At 35.2% G+C, this 16,589-nt stretch overlaps 1 protein-coding gene across 3 annotated transcripts in view; it reads left to right on the plus strand.

The window, feature by feature from the left end:
* The window catches only part of SUCO (SUN domain containing ossification factor), a 91,732-nt gene that overhangs the window by 53,198 nt on the left and 21,945 nt on the right, over positions 1–16,589 (plus strand). For all 3 annotated transcript variants that reach the window (XR_007148213.1, XM_047840753.1, XM_047840752.1), the window contains 5 exons: positions 338–403; positions 7,204–7,272; positions 8,061–8,151; positions 10,663–11,823; positions 14,389–14,476. Coding sequence is in view for 2 of the 3 variants with exons in the window: in XM_047840753.1 (XP_047696709.1) it covers positions 338–403; positions 7,204–7,272; positions 8,061–8,151; positions 10,663–11,823; positions 14,389–14,476 (1,475 nt within the window). In the remaining variant the exon portion in view is untranslated. The remainder of the gene's footprint in view (positions 1–337; positions 404–7,203; positions 7,273–8,060; positions 8,152–10,662; positions 11,824–14,388; positions 14,477–16,589) is intronic.

Raw genomic sequence — 16,589 nt, forward strand, 5'->3', positions numbered from 1 at the left:
AGTCCTTGTTTTAAGATGTCTTAAACCATAGTCTGAAAAACTGAATTTTTCCCTTCCCTAATTTTCCTATAAGCAAAATGAAAACATTTACTAAGGGTTGGTAAAGTACATGGAAAGCTTGAATAAAAAGTCTTATAAATGTGATTAAAATTTTGATAAGCAGTGGAATTATTTTCCTTAGTTTACATCTGTGTGATAAACGGCTTCTGAATCTCATAAACTTTTTGTGAATATATTTTAGATTATAGTGAATATTTATAATAAAATATGCTTTAAATGTCAGCCGACTTTGATAGGGATAGTTTTAGTTAATTACCTTCATTTTCTCTTTAAACAGATTATCCACTGGATTATAATACTGGGGAGGATAAATCCACAAAAAATCTTTTTGGTTCTGCTACAAGTGAGTATTTGGGGATTTTCCTAGACACTACTAAAGTATTTCCCAACTTTTTTTCCCCCTGAAATATGTGGATATTTTGTTGTGGTATAGTTTAGGAAGCTCCTAGTCCCAATATTGAACTTGAGTTGAAATCAAAGATACTGCCTTTGAAATATATTTCCATAGAAATAAAATAAGCGTGGATGAAAAGAAAGAGAAGAGAAAAAAAAATGCAAGCACAAGTTGTTTCTTCTACCCTAAGTGCTTATGTTGATAAGCGGATTCCTTGGAAGAATGGGCTGTGAATTTATGGGGGGAAAGAATTATTAAAGAGATCCTAGACCATATGCGTAGAAGCATCTGGATAGTCATGCTAGATGGGAAGGGAATTTGAATGGTAGTTGCAGAGGTAGTATGTATGAGTGAAATCCTAGCAAACAAGGGTTTATCTATCTATGGATATAGTTTCTGATGTAATTACAAAATATAAAAGCTGTTCTTACTCATAATAATAAAGATTCTCAAGCAGTAACAATAATAGTAATAATAATATACTCTTTGTAAACTGAAGAAATAATGACTAAGATATATTAGTGCTTCAGTTTTTGTCATGCCTGCCTAGTGGTAGGCTAGCTAAGGAGACTCTCGGAAAGACCATTACCAACTGACACTTTATTTTTACTGTTATAATGCAGGTAGGTATATTTTAATGCTTGTTATTTTTGGCTATTCCTGAAGAATATAAAATACTGGAAGGAGTTTTCTTTTTATTTGGAGATTAATATGGTAAAAGTAAATCTTAGCAGAATAGATGACTAGTTTCTTGTGCATTTCCCTTGTTGCTCTTAGTAAGTAGAGTTCCTTGCATCCCAATCTTATGGTCTATGTTGTCTTTATACCTTTTGGGATACTCAACCAGTAGTTTATATACTTAAGTAGATATTTTGTATAGCTCCAGTATAGGAAGCTAGGAGTCACGTCGGTTTTTTTGTTTTGTTTTTATCTTTTTTCTTCTCCCTTCTTCCCCTTATGCTCTCCATAGAAAACTGTAGTCTTCAGTAGACTTTTTTTTTAAATTTTTTTTTTTCAACGTTTATTTTTGGGACAGAGAGAGACAGATCATGAACGGGAGAGGGGCAGAGAGAGAGTGGGACACAGAATCGGAAACAGGCTCCAGGCTCTGAGCCATCAGCCCAGAGCCTGACGCAGGGCTCGAACTCACGGACCGCGAGATCGTGACCTGGCTGAAGTCGGACGCTTAACCGACTGCGCCACCCAGGCGCCCCTTCAGTAGACTTTTTAAGGCATAGGAAGAAGAATGTTAAAAATACTTGCATAAGAGGAATCCTTTTTTTTTTTTTTTTAATTTTTTTAATGTTTATTTTTGAGACAGAGAGAGACAGAGCATGAATGGGGGAGGGTCAGAGAGAGGGAGACACAGAATCTGAAACAGGCTCCAGGCTCTGGGCTGTCAGCACAGAGCCCAATGCGGGGCTTGAACTCACTGACCGCGAGATCATGACCTGAGCTGAAGTCGGACGCTTAACCGACTGAGCCACCCAGGCGCCCCAAGAGGAATCCTTTTATGTAGTATTTAACTTTGTTGCATATTAACTCAATATAATTTTTTTTCACTCTACTGCTAGTCAATTGACTTTCTAGATAATAGAAACTACTTTTAAGTAGAAAACTTAGCTATCTAGTTGATGATGGAATTAAAAATAGGTGCTTCATTCACTGCTGTGGGACATAGTTTTTTAGGAGTGAAAAACATGACGCTGTTTTATCTATGTGGATATTCATATTCATGTCCTTAAATCCATGTGAAAAATTCTGATATGTAGTAATCATCATAGCTCAGTGATGCTATATTAGCTATGAGGCAGAGTTATTATTTTATAGAGTCAGAAAATAGCCCCAGACTGAAAGATCTCTCGCTTCTGATGGTTACTGGAAAGGAAAGGGGCACCTTAGGGCACCTTACCATAGTATTAGATAAAGGAAATCTTGTTGATATTCTTGGTTTCTTTTTCTATATTCTTAGGGGATTAACTGCTAGACACCATTAAAGCCCAGTTATATCTCAATGGAGGACATTTCCCTATTTGTAATCACTTCTCTGACCAAGGTATTATTTGAATTAATTAGATATAGAATCTTCTTTATGTATATCCTACTTTGGGATCTTCTTCCTTGAAGATGTGTTTCTTGGTAACATATTTAGTTTGCTTTTTATGGATCTCTGGAAAGGTAGTCTATTTACCTTCCCGTGTTCTAGTGTTAAAAGAATTTGTTTAGTGAGACAAGATGGGTGGGAGGATGTCAGCTAAGCCTAAACACAGAAAATGGAGTTTAAAAAGATGTCCATCTCTTGATGTTTCAGAAAAAAGAGAGGCAATAGTACCTGATAAGACTTTGGTGTCATAAAGCTTATAGACATGACCTAACACTGCTGTCGTCTATACCTGTTCTTCCTAGTTTTCTGTGAAGAGTCTGGGACTATTTCTGAGCCTGACTTTGCTACTACCTCCAAGGTGGTATAACATTTAAGGAGTAAATAACAGAATGGAATCAGGCCAAAGAGCTAGTCTCTGGCACTAGAATATCTGAATTTAACTGTTCTCATCACACGTTGTGAATTAGCTTGAAGTGGGCCAATTTTGAACCTGACTTACTTTTTATATTTACATAGCGTCTCCAAAACAGAATTCTGTGGCTTTAATCTTAATAGAAACTCCTTTTTCCTTTTGGTATTGAACAGTTAGTTAGTAGTTACAGGAAATACATGTCACCAGAGTACATTGCATCTATTAGGACTTGGTTATCAAAGAACATACATACCATATATTTGGACATTCTTGATATAATTTTCTTAATTGCCAAAAAGGGAGAAACTACTATGTTAGAGCAACATTCTTGATTTTGTGTATATGCCGGCTAGGCAGCTCTTCTGCCTGATTCTTTTATTTACATTTTTGAACCAGAGCATTTAAATATTTTACATCAACAAAAATTCTTCACATTACTCTGCTTTTTTTGTATTTTGTCACATGGATTTTCCAGACCACTCTCTACTTTAATATTCTTGCAAGTCTGCCTTTACTCCTAAATACGGTCTGCATTTTGTTAGAATCACTTAAAGGCCAGGTTTCTGTGTGTATGTTTAAGATAGTATACAGTTTTTGGTTTCTTTTACATCAAAATATTTTTATGAATGTATATATTTTAAGGACCTAGCAAGAGAAGAGAGAACAAAGGTGGACATGCAGCAAAGGTATCTGAATTCACATGGGAGGAAATAGTTATTTTGTTGGTTTGTCTTGTTATGTGGTATCATAGATAGTTTGTTTCCTGCATCCAAAAGAGCCAGAGTGTGCTGGAGACTAAGGATAACATGTTGATGATCCCTGGGAGAATTTCATTCCTGAGGGAATGAGATTGGATGAATAGTGCCCAGCTCAAAGATAAAGGAGTTGGCTAATCTGGGAGACAATAAGGACAGGTATCTAGTTTGGTACTGTATTCCAAATTATTACTTTAGCCTATTCTGAAGGATTTTTAGTGGTCAGATGATCATTGTGACAAGCTGTCACGTGTTTGGATACAAATTGGGAGTGGTCAGAATTGAATATTCACAAAGCTGCTTTCTCTCAAAAGACAAAGTAAGACTACATTTGGCAGTGTTCTGTGAATGTAGCAAAATTCTTTCTTATGGATTGGATGGGCTGAGAATGTAGAAATTTGCCAAATTTTGCTTTTGTTAATGAATTCTGTAACAATAAATGCCCCCAAATTTCAGTGCCCCCAAAATTTTGTATCTGAGTTAAGATTGATTTTAGAGTATAGATTTGACTCCAAAATTTGGAATGTGTGAAGCAGTCAGTTTTAACTGAACTTTGGCTGGCAGACCAAGTAGAAGATCAGATACTGTTGCAATATTGGTTGATATTAAAAGTGGGTTTATGAGGAAATAACAAGAGTTTCCATTGCTCCTTTATCTTGGTTTGTGAGGAAATGCGGTGTTTCCATTCCTGGGTGTTTTTTTTTTTTAAGTTTTTATTTAAATTCCAGTTACTATACAGTGTAATTAGTTTCAGGTGTACAGTATAGTGATTCAGTGCTCCCATACAACACCTGGTGCTCATTACAACAAGTGTACCTAATCCCCGTCACCTATTTTACCCATCCCCCCCATGCACCTCCCCTCTGGTTACCATCAGTTTATTCTCTATAGTTAAGTCTCTTTCTTGGTTTGCTTCCCTCTCTCTTTTTTCCCCCCTTTGCTCATTTGTTTCTTAAATTCCACATATGAGTGAAATCATATGGTATTTGTCTTTGACTTTTTTTCGCTTAGCATAATACTTTGTAGCTCCATCCATGTTGTTGCAAATGGCAAGATTTCATTCTTTTTTATGGGTGAGTAGTGTTCCATTGTGTGTGTGTGTGTGTGTGTGTGTGTGTGTGTGTGTGTGTGTGTGTGTGTATGTGTGTGTGTGTGTACTTCATCTTTATCCATTCATCAGTCGATCGACACTTGGGCTGTTTCCATAATTTGGCTATTATAGACAATGCTGTTACAAACATTGGGGTGCTTGTATCTCCTTGATGTAGTATTTTTGTATTTTGAGGGTAAATACCCAATAGTGTGATTTCTGGATCATAGGGTATTTCTATTTTTAGCTTTTTGAGGAACCTCCATATTGTTTTCCTGAGTAGCTGCACCAGTTTGTTTTCCCACCAGTTTGCAAGAGGGTTCCCCTTTCTCCACATCCTCACCAATATGTATTGTTTCTTGTGTTGATTTTAGCCATTCTGACAGGTGTGAGGGGATATCTCATTGCAGTTTTGATTTGTATTTCCCTGATGATCAGTGATGTTGCACATCTTCATGTGGTCTGTTGGCCATCTGTAGGTTTTCTTTGGAAAAAGGCCTATTTCAAATCCTCTGCCAGCATTTTAATTGGATTTTTAATTTTTGCTGTTGAGCGATAGTTCTTTACGTATTTTGGATATTAACCCCTAATCAGATATATGATTTGCAAATCTTTTCTACTGTTGGAATATTGGTTGATGTTAAAAGTGGGTTTATGGGAAATAACAGAATTTCCATTGCTACTTTACCTTCGTTTGTGAGGAAATACGGTTTTTTCATTCCTGTTTTTTCCCATGCGTTAGCCTAAGAATCAACCCTGCTTCTTTGTTTACCAATTTGTCAGGTTGAAGGGCAAGGGCAACCTATAATCCTAGACATTTATAAAGCAAGTACACAGCTTTTGTGTGTTATACTAATGATTGGAAACAAAGTACCACTCCTTTGTTGTCTTTCATATATAGAACCATAATTATGTAAAGTTCAAAATTTATGACTGTCTACTAGTCATCACTTTTCAAACTGTCTGAAATTTCCTACTACTTTCTCCTGCCTTAAAACATATATCTACATAGGATCAGCTCCAGATGACAGTGCTTGGCTTCTTCTCAACTTTCTAGATAGTGTGCCAGCTTTCCTCCCTTACAGCCTTTCCTGCTTACATCTGTGGTTTTCGCTGAAAGTGTGATGAAAACCCTTTGGATCTCTTAGGAAAGGAAACCAAGGCAGAAATAACTGATGAGTCTTAATATGTAGCCCTTGCAGATCTTAATATTTTAATAGGAGAAATACCTGATACTGGTGAATTAACTTCTAGTGGAATATCCAAGATTAGATTGGTATTGGAAGTTAATGTTCCTTAAAATTATATCCTAGAAGGAAGCCACCTGTTCTCAGCACCAGCTTTTTATGGAGTTAGGTATTTTGTGGTACACCTGTACCTTTGGCTGCTTATTCAGGTACTAAGGTTTGTACCACTTTACTCGTCATCCAAATATCCTCTTTAGAAAGAGAGGCAGAATTGGCAGGTATGCAGATTGCTTTATGTATAATGCTGAAGGTGTTGTGACTTTGACTTCACCTGCCAATTCCCCTACCCACCCAATTCACAAAAGAATTGGTACCATTTATTATCTATTAAACATTATTTTTTTTTTCAACGTTTATTTATTTTTGGGACAGAGAGAGAGACAGAGCATGAACGGGGGAGGGGCAGAGAGAGAGGGAGACACAGAATCTGAAACAGGCTCCAGGCTCCGAGCCATCAGCCCAGAGCCCGACGCGGGGCTCGAACTCACAGACCGTGAGATCGTGACCTGGCTGAAGTCGGACGCTTAACCAACTGCGCCACCCAGGCTCCCCTAAACATTATTAAAAGTTACCAAAGACACTTGTTTCAATGCAGTCACGTTGGGATTTAACCATATTATCAATAGATATGTTCATAGTTGAAAATAAAATTTTTATGCTGTCCTTCAGATAATAATCTTCCCATTTTGTTTATTTATACCTGTATAAATCACCTGTTGAGGGAAACTGCTTCTTCACGCTTTTTTTTTTGTTTTTGTTCTAAACTGTAAAGCCTTTAAAAAAGTAAGTTTTTCTGTACAATATTAATTTTGGTTGTCACATTTTTTTCCCTGTCCAAATCCAGGCTGTATGTTGAATTTTACTTGAATTTTGTAATATGCTAAAGATAGTGTTTTGGCAGAAGTTTCGGGGAAGCTTTACCAAAAAAGTATAATTAAGTTTCTGAACATAAAAATTCAGATTTATACTTTCTGGCTGAAATTTGTGTCCTATATTGGACTTATATATAGTAAGCTGGACAAAAAGGTAATTAGTCCAGAAAATGCAAAAAGACCATTATAAATGGTTTTTTGACTATCTGATATTAAGCTTTATAAGAATATTTAGGTGTATTGGTATTTTTTTCTGATTGAATTTTTAGATGCCATTCTAAATATGGTGAATATTGCTGCTAATATTCTGGGAGCAAAAACTGAAGATCTGACAGAAGGTACCTCTTCATTTTATGGGTCTTTTAAATCTCTGATACTCAAGGGGTCATTCTCGTTACGAAAATTAATTAATAAGCCAAGCGGTGTGATTTTTCATTTAGAAATAAAGAGATGATGCAAAGGAACTTACCAGTCTTCTGTTATTCATTGTTTATATGAGTTTCACAAATTCTTACAATAAGGATCCTCCTGTCTATATGAAACTCATGAATTTGTTTTTTGACTCTTCCCTGCTGTAGAAGTAATAATTTTATCCCTTATTTCTTTCCTGAGGTTTTGATGCCCCAGTGGTACTTCATGCATGCTTTTCTTTTACTTATCAAACAGCTACCCAATTTAGAAGGTGATTTTTTTTCCCCTACAGAATGCCAAGTAAGAATGTCAGTAACAAGGAGAAACCATCTTGCTTTTTTTTTTGCTCTTAGAAAATACTTAGTTCCAAGTGCAAACTTAAAATGACCCATACGTTTCTTTTCATTCTCTTTCGTAACTCCTTTAGGTGTCTAGAAGTCATGTTAATCATATAAGATTACATGAAATTAATAGTCATTTGACTTGCATTAATTATCTGAGAAGTTGAGAAAGAATATGCATTATTTGTAGCTCTGACTTTGTATGATCATTTCTTTCTAAAAGAACTTTGATGGAAGAAAATAAAGTCTGCAGTAGCAAACCTGTTCGACTTTTTTTTTTCTTCCCCGGAAACTAAAGTTCTTTACTTGTTATAGTGAAATATCTTCATGATATAGCTTTTTTAAACTCAACATGGGTATCTTTCTTAAAATAGGAAATAAAAGTATATCTGAGAATGCCACTGCCACAGCTGCACCTAAAATGCCCGACTTAGCTCCTGTTTCAACTCCTGTTCCATCACCTGAGTAAGTTCTATTGTGATATTAGAGTTCTGTTAAAATGGAGAGCTAAGTATACATAGAAAGATACTTTGGATTTGTGTGTGAAATGATAATCTATAGAAAGCTCTGAATCAGAGGGCAGGCATTCCACAACCACTTAAAATATCGGTGAGTTGCCTTTTGGTTACTGGGAATGCACTTTACTCCAGACCACGTGTTTGTTGTTTTGAAATTATGTATTACTTTTATTATTCACAACACTAAATCTTTTCCTTATTACAAATAATTGGCCTAATTCTACAGGTATAGGTTTGAGGACAAATTTTAAAAGCTTGCTTTTATTAAGTTCAAATTTAAAAACATTGATTAAGTATATGTGTTGTGCCTAGAAAGCTATAAAGGGTACCCTGAAATACCTAGACCGTGATTCTTAAATTACGTGTTTGTCACACAGCAAACTCTTAAGAGTGTTTAGTTTCTTAAATTGAATTTGATAGAGGTCTTTCCCCAGGTTGCAGTGGGGCACCTTGGGCAGGAATATCTGTCATGTAGTTAACATAAAATATCCTCATTTTTTTAGTCTTTTCTACCAAAGATGATTAAGGGTTTTTGCCACCTCTACTTCTTATCTATAACAGATAGGCTCATAATGACTGGATAATTGGGCATTGTTTCTGTAAATTTTGTATATTTCAGTAGATGTACTCTCTCAGAACTCTGCTTAACGGGATAAGATTTTTGAACAGGAATTATGTAATGAAACCTGCAGTGGGTATGGTTTGAGCTGTAATTCCTAAATACCATACTGATCACAGAAATGAGATTTTTTGTGCTTTGAAGGGCACAGTGACAAATTTGTATCCTGTGTTCATTCTGAAAGAGACTAAAGATATTTATTTATTGGATGACTAGAGAGAAAATATAGCATTACTTGTCATCGATTCCTAGAAGATACTAAGAAATCTGTGATTGCTAGTTCCAATCTTGTAACTAGGCTTCTTCAGTTAATAACATATAGTATGTCTTTATTTTTCAAAACTAAATGAAACCGATTTCATTTTATATATGTACACACACACACACAGACACACACACACACATGAATGTTGAAAGATACCACATCACACTAATGTAGTAGTTTTTACTTTTCTGTATTAGAGTTTGATTTTAATAGATTTTTTTGTATAAAATCTATTTGCTTTTAAATGTTTTTTTTATTTGTTTTAAATTCTTTTTGATGATTATATGGCAATTTCTTTGAAGAAAATAAATGAAAATGAAAGAATCCATGATAGGGTGTCATTGTTGAGTTACTATGAAAAGATGACTGATTTTCTTTTTCCAGGTTTGAGTTTTTTAAAGTATAGCTCCGATTAGAGCATGTACAGATGGTATATAATTTAATTTGTACCAAATTAATTCACTTTAGTTTTTCTCCCTCCCCTTCTTCAGATTCTGCTCATTTTCACTGTCATAATTTATATGGTACATAGTAAGCAGTAGAAGATATTTAGAGATTATATATCTATATATCGTCTATTTAAAGGAACATAATCTAATTTACTGTTTCACTGTCAACAAGATGAAAATCTAGCTTTTTAGGTACTGTTTCATTCCTACCTTTGCTATTGTGATATTAGTCTATTCAAAAACATTTCCTGGCATTCTTAGTAATTTTTCAAAGTAGGAAAATTGTATATGAAAATGTTTCTTTTGGCATTCAATTTGCGTTATTTGAAAAAAAGATTGTACCTTTTGTGCTGTAAGGGCTACACCTGGAAATTCATTATTTTTTTTCTGGAATGAACCACAGAGATTATAATTTACAACACTGTTCCCACCTGTTCCATCCCACACACTCCCCTGCCTTACATACATACGCTAGGGCTTAGAGATGGGATTGAGTTACAGATGGGGCACTATTATTATTAGCCAGGATTTTCATTAGAGTGATTAAGTATTTGCCTTTAAGTAATAGATAATTAGCCCAGATGATATTAAGATCATTTTGGGGAGTTGGGGAGGGAGGGATGCAGATAATCGTGTGTGTGTGTGTGTGTATGTGTGTGTGTGTGTGTGTGTGTGTGTGTGTGTGTGTAATGCTACCTTAGAAATCCCCTAATCATCCACAGAAAAATTTTCTTTGAGAAATCTAGCTACCTTTCAAAAGTATGATAACTAAACACAAAGTGCGTTCATAAGTATTTAGAACCTTGGATTCTAGTTCTAGAATCCACGTACAAGCAATTCTTAAATAGATATTTTTAAAAAGTAAGTTTCATTTAGTAAATATGGTCATTTCAGTCATCTGGCTGATCTCTGATAAATGAATGGCCTTTCTGTCACCATTTGTGAGTAATACTTCTTTTTATAATGAAAGTGATTTGTAGGGAAAAATTCATCCAAAAAAGTTTTCGGTTTCTTCTGTATTTTCAGCCTTCCTTTTATTTATGAATGAAACATTGATTTTTTTAACGCAATTTTAACTTTAGATTTCTAATTAAAGTGATGTGTAATTATGATACATATTTCTAGGTTTGTAACCACTCAAGGACACATACACGATACAGAGCTATCATCACCAGAGACTCCAAAAGAGGGTCCCATTGTACAGCTAGTTCAAGAGGAAGAAGAAGAGGCAAGTCCATCTACAGTGACCCTTCTGGGTAGTGGTGAACAGGAGGATGAATCATCACCCTGGTTTGAGTCAGAGACACAAATATTTTGCAGTGAACTATCTACAATTTGTTGTATTTCTAGTTTTTCTGAATATATATATAAATGGTGTTCAGTTAGAGTTGCTCTTTATCGGCAACGTAGCAGAACTGCTGTAAAGAAAGAAAAAGATCATCTTGTGTCAGCTCAACCATTACCGCTACCTGCAGAATCAGTGGATGTTTTAGTCTTGCCACCTCCAAGTGGAGAAATGGACAGCAAGAATAATGAAAAGGAAGCTGAAACTATTGTTCCAGGTGACTTAAGTAGTATGCACAAAGGTGATTTGATTAATCACAGTGCAGATGCAATTGAACTTGAACCAAGCCATCCTCAAACTCTTTCTCAATCTCTTCTCTTAGATGTTACTCCAGAAATCAATTCATTATCTAAAATAGAAGTATCTGAGCCTATTAAATTTGAGACAGGACCTACACCATCTCAAGTGATCCCCCTGGAGAGTTCTGTTGAGCTTGTTAATAAAACAGAAAAAAAGTCTGAGAGTTTTAGTTCTATAGAGAAGCCAACTGTGATCTATGAAACAAATAAACTTAATGAAGTAATGGATAATATTGTAAAAGAAGATATAAACTCCATGCACATTATCACAAAGCTATCTGAAACAATAGTGCCACCTGTAAACACTGCTACTATGCCAGACGGTGAAGATGGGGAAGCCAAAATGAACATAGCTGACACACCAAAGCAAATTTTGACTCTCGTTACGGATTCTTCTTCATTACCTGAAGTGAAAGAGGAAGAACAATCTCCGGAAGATGCCCTTTTAAGAGGGTTACAGAGGACAGCTACAGACTTTTATGCTGAACTGCAAAATTCCACAGATCTAGGATACACTAATGGAAATCTTGTACATGGATCAAACCAAAAGGAGTCAGTATTTATGAGACTTAATAATCGTATAAAAGCCTTAGAAGTTAACATGTCTCTCAGTGGTCGCTATCTGGAGGAGCTTAGCCAAAGGTAAGCTTTATCATAATTAGCACAGTCCACTTTGCACTGTGAGGTAAGAGACGTAGTATGATCTGTGACTAGAGGAGGAGAGGATTAATTATCATTTTAGCTGGAGAAAGAAAGTTATTTGGATATTGATCAAGGACTTAAAGAATTGATTTTTAGAAGTACTAAGTGATGTTATATCTATATATCTATATCATCTATATCTATCTATCTACATATATATATATTAGGGTGACAACAAGTTTGAATTTAATCAGTTTCTCCTTTCTTCTGTTGTTTAACTTCAGCCACTTTTACTGTTTGGTTCCCACAGTACTCATGGGGACATACATGTAATACCTATATAAACTATGGATGTTGCAGTTCTTAGTGAAACTAGATAAGATATCAATTAAGAGTTTAAGTAAGTGAAGACTAAAGTGGACTGAACTGGATGATTAGGCAACATTTGCAGTCTTTCATGTCTTAGAATCTTAGTTCTAGTTGTGATAATTTATGCTCTTGTGCTCATAAGTGCCAGTGTGCTTATGCAGTGATTAGCGCCCCAGTCATAGTTCTACTTTTTCCCTGTACTTGTTTGCTCTTTTTTATCCCTTAAGTGTCTGGTTTTCTCAGAACTTCTTTTCCAACATTTTATAAACACCTAGGCAATAAATGTCCAGAGTATCTGAAACACCACCTTTCCCTACTCCTTTTAAATCAAGATGCCTCTAATGAGATGTCACTAAGGTCATCATTCTGTCCCAATGGGTTTCCTCCTAATCCATATATACAATTTATTGGCAAATTGTTTGTGCATGTGCATGCATGCCCACATTAGGTAGGTACCTCACACCTGCTTCTCCCTGACCCATCAGCTGCCTTAAGGGAACCACAGAAATTACTAATAATTTTTTTGTTTTTAATTGAGATATAATTAACATTAATTTCAGGTATACAATGTAATGTTTTAAGGTTGCATATATTGTGAAATGATCACACATTAAGTCTAGTTACCATTCACTTACCTACATAGTTACAAGATTTTCTTTCTTTGTGATAAGGGCTTTTAAGATCTGTTCTTAGCAACTTTCAGATATACGGTAGAGTATTATTAACTGTAGTCATCATGCTGTACATTACATCCCTATTACTTACTCATTTTATAACTGGAGATTTGTACCTTTTGACCCACTTTATCCATTTCTCCCATCCCCCATCTCCTACCTCTTGCAGTCACCAGTTTGTTCTCTTGTATCTATGTGTTTGAGGGTACTGTTATTATTAGATTTCACATATAAGTGAGATCATACAATATTCTTCTTCTGATTCATTTCACTTAGCACAATGCCGTCCGGTTCCATCCTTGCATTTGTGCAAGTGGCAAGATTTCCTTTTTTTATGGCTGAAAAATACATTGTATACAGATACCACATTTACTTTATCCATTTATCCTTTGGTGAACACTTAAGTTGCTTCCATGTCTTGGCTATTGTCCATAATGCTGCAGTGAACATGGGAGTGCAGATATCTTTTCAGGTTAGTGTTTTTCATTTTCTTCAGATAAATACTCAGAAGTGGAGTTACTGGATCATATAGTAGTTCTATTTTTAATTTCTGAGGAACCTCCCTACTGTTTTCTGGAGTGGCTGTACCAATTTACATTTCCACCAACTGTGCACAGGGGTTCCCTTTTCTCTACATCCTCACTAGCACATGTTATTTCTTATATTTTTGGTAATAGCCACACTGATAGATATGAGGTGATCTCTCATTGTGATTTTGATTTGCATTTCCATGATGATTAGTGATTTTGAGCATCTTTTCATGTACTTGTTGTCCACCTGTATTTCTTCTTTGGAAAAAGGCCTATTCAGATCTTCTGCCAGTGTTTTAATTGGGTTGTTTAATTTTTTGCTATTGAGTGGTAGAAGTTCTTTATGTATTTTGGATATTAACCCCTAATCAGATACATTATTTCCAAATTTTTTTATCCCACTTGGCAGGCTGCCTTTTCATTTTGTTGATGGGTTTTTTGCTGTGCAGAAGCTTTTTAGTTTGATGTGGACTCCACGTGTTTATTGTTGCTTTTGTTGTCTTTGTTTTTGTTGTCAAAGCTGAAAAACCATCACCAAGATCAGTGTCAGGGAGCTTACCACCTGTGTTTTCTTCTGAGTTTTATGATCTCAGGTCTTACATTCAAGTCTTTAATCCATTTGAGTTACTTTTTGTAGATGGTGTAAGAGTGCGGTCCACTTTCATTCCTTTGCCTGTGGGTGTCCAGTTTTCCCAACACCATTTATTGAAGAGACTGTTCTTTCCCCATGGTATATTCTTGGTTCCTTTGTCATAAATTAATTGAACAAAAACGTGACTAATCTTGGATAGCAGTGAGATGCATAGAATTGATGTTAAGGTAGCAAATAGCTCAAGGAGCTTCTTTATTTTACTTTTATAAGTGTTCCAGGCCTCAACAAAGTCATTTTCAAAAGTAGATTTATCTCAAATATTGAAATCAGAAGTGTGTTTGCAGTAATAAATTAATAAATAAGAAATTAAAGCTAATTTAAATCATTTCTTACTCCACAGGTACCGAAAACAAATGGAAGAAATGCAGAAGGCTTTCAATAAAACAATAGTAAAACTTCAGAATACTTCGAGAATAGCAGAGGAGCAGGTTGGTCATCTTCAAGCCTTATTTACTTTTTATATAAATTTCTTCCGAATTCTGTAGGCCCTTGCTGGTAAGAAGAATAAGTAGTATTTGTTCATTTCTTCACCCTGATAGGTGTTCATTTCTTCCCCTGAAGCCTGTTAGAGGATGTCATGTTTGGGAAATTACCTAGCTATTAGCATCTGCATCTCTCTCCTATAGAGAGAATTTTCTTGAGCATTGTTCCTATTACATTTCAAAATTTCTGTGTGTGTATGTGGTAGAAGTGCAGTGGACTTTGTTAAACTCAAATCTTCTGTGGTTTTCTACACAGACAGTCTGACTGATTGCAGATGAGAACAGCTGTGTTGCTTCTTTTTAACCCTCATATCTTTTCATTTCTTTTTTTCTCTATCTCTTGCCTGGAGCTATGCATTGATGCCATAGAATAGTGGCCATTGCCTTGTCATGTTGATTTTAAGGAAACAGTTTCAGTATTGCAGTATTCAGGTGTTTATTAAATGTTTTTACAGTGTGTTACTACAATGAAGAAACAGTATATTTTTCTAAAGTTTATCCCGGACTAGGGGATGATGAGATGAGGTGAGGAGGCCTGAGGTTTCAGAATTTAGTAGCACCTTACTGTCAGTTCCTGACACATTACAATTGTGGTTCCATACAAATTTCCTCCTTTAGCGGTTTATTTTCATTGAAGTTTGAGTTACTTACGTATTTTGAATACAAGTCCTTTATTAGAGATATGCTTTGCAAATATTTTCTCTCAGTTCATTATTTGTTTTGTCATTTCTCTTAAAAGTATCTTTTGAAGAGCAGAAGTTTTTAATTTGTTGAAGCCTATTTACCCATTTTGTCTTTGCTCTATAAAATCTTACCTCAACCCAGAGTCATAAAGATTTTTTTCCTCTCTTTTCTTCTAAAAGTTTTATAGCTTTTGTTTTACATTAGGTTTATGATTGATTTTAATTTTTACGTGTTGCAAAGTAAGGATCAAAGTTATTTTTTGGTGGGGATGGGGATGGAAAAACATGAATATTCCTTTATTCCTTTATTTTGTTCTGTTCATCTGTCTTTATGCTGATACCAGACTGTTAACTATTACTGTATCTTTATAGGAACTTTTGAAGTCACATAGCGTGAATCTTCCAACTTTGTTCATCTCTTCCAAAATTGTTTTGGCTAATACAGATTTTAGAATCAGCTTGTCAATTTCTACAAAAACAACATGTTTACATTTTAACTGGGATTTTGTTGGAATTTATAGATCAGTTTGGAGAATCGACATCTTAACATACTGTCTTCTGACCCGTGAACACAATATTTATTTATTCTTCATTGATTTTAATGGTTGAAATGATTTCCCATCTGTATTTTCTCTTTACGATATATATAATATCTGTGCCTTATGTCTCAAAGACTTATTTAAATACTTTTAAATAATTTGTGTATTATTAACAGTATTAAAGATCAGTCTTGATGAGAAGTGTTAATCAACTTACTAAATTTCAAAGTTTTTTTTTCTTTAAATGTTTGTAACTGTCAGGAATTTATCAGTATTTGTCAAATGTGAGTCAGAAGATACAGTTTAATGAATTACCTTTAGCATCTTAAAAAGATGGAAGTAGGATAGAAAGTACCAGTGTATCACAGTAAGGGAAGTGAAACTTTTTGTTACAGTTTTATACATCCATCTCCCCCAAGCAACCCCCACCGCCCCCCAACACAGTTGAGATTTAAAATTTATTTCAATCTAATTTTTTATTGTTTTATTTTTTGAGAGAGAGACAGAGACAGAGCACAAGCAGGGGAGGGGCAGAGAGAAAGGGAGACACAGAATCCGAAGCAGGTTCCGGGCTCTGAGGTGTCAGCACAGAGCCCAACGGAGGGCGCGAACCCACGAGCTGTGAGATCATGACCTGAGCCGAAGTCAGATGCTTAACTGACTGAGCCACCCAGGTGCCTCGAAAAATTTATTTAAATCTAAATTCGAAAAACTTACTCTGGAATGATAAATGGTTATATGGCTATTTCATACAGCATCCTACAGAGTGTTAGATTTCTTTTACTTTCTGTCCTGTTTTCCTCTTCCCCAAATTCATTAGTAAGTTGAAATTTTCAG

This window comes from Prionailurus viverrinus, chromosome F1 (genome assembly GCF_022837055.1).
Source record: "Prionailurus viverrinus isolate Anna chromosome F1, UM_Priviv_1.0, whole genome shotgun sequence".
Classification (NCBI taxonomy): domain Eukaryota; kingdom Metazoa; phylum Chordata; class Mammalia; order Carnivora; family Felidae; genus Prionailurus; species Prionailurus viverrinus.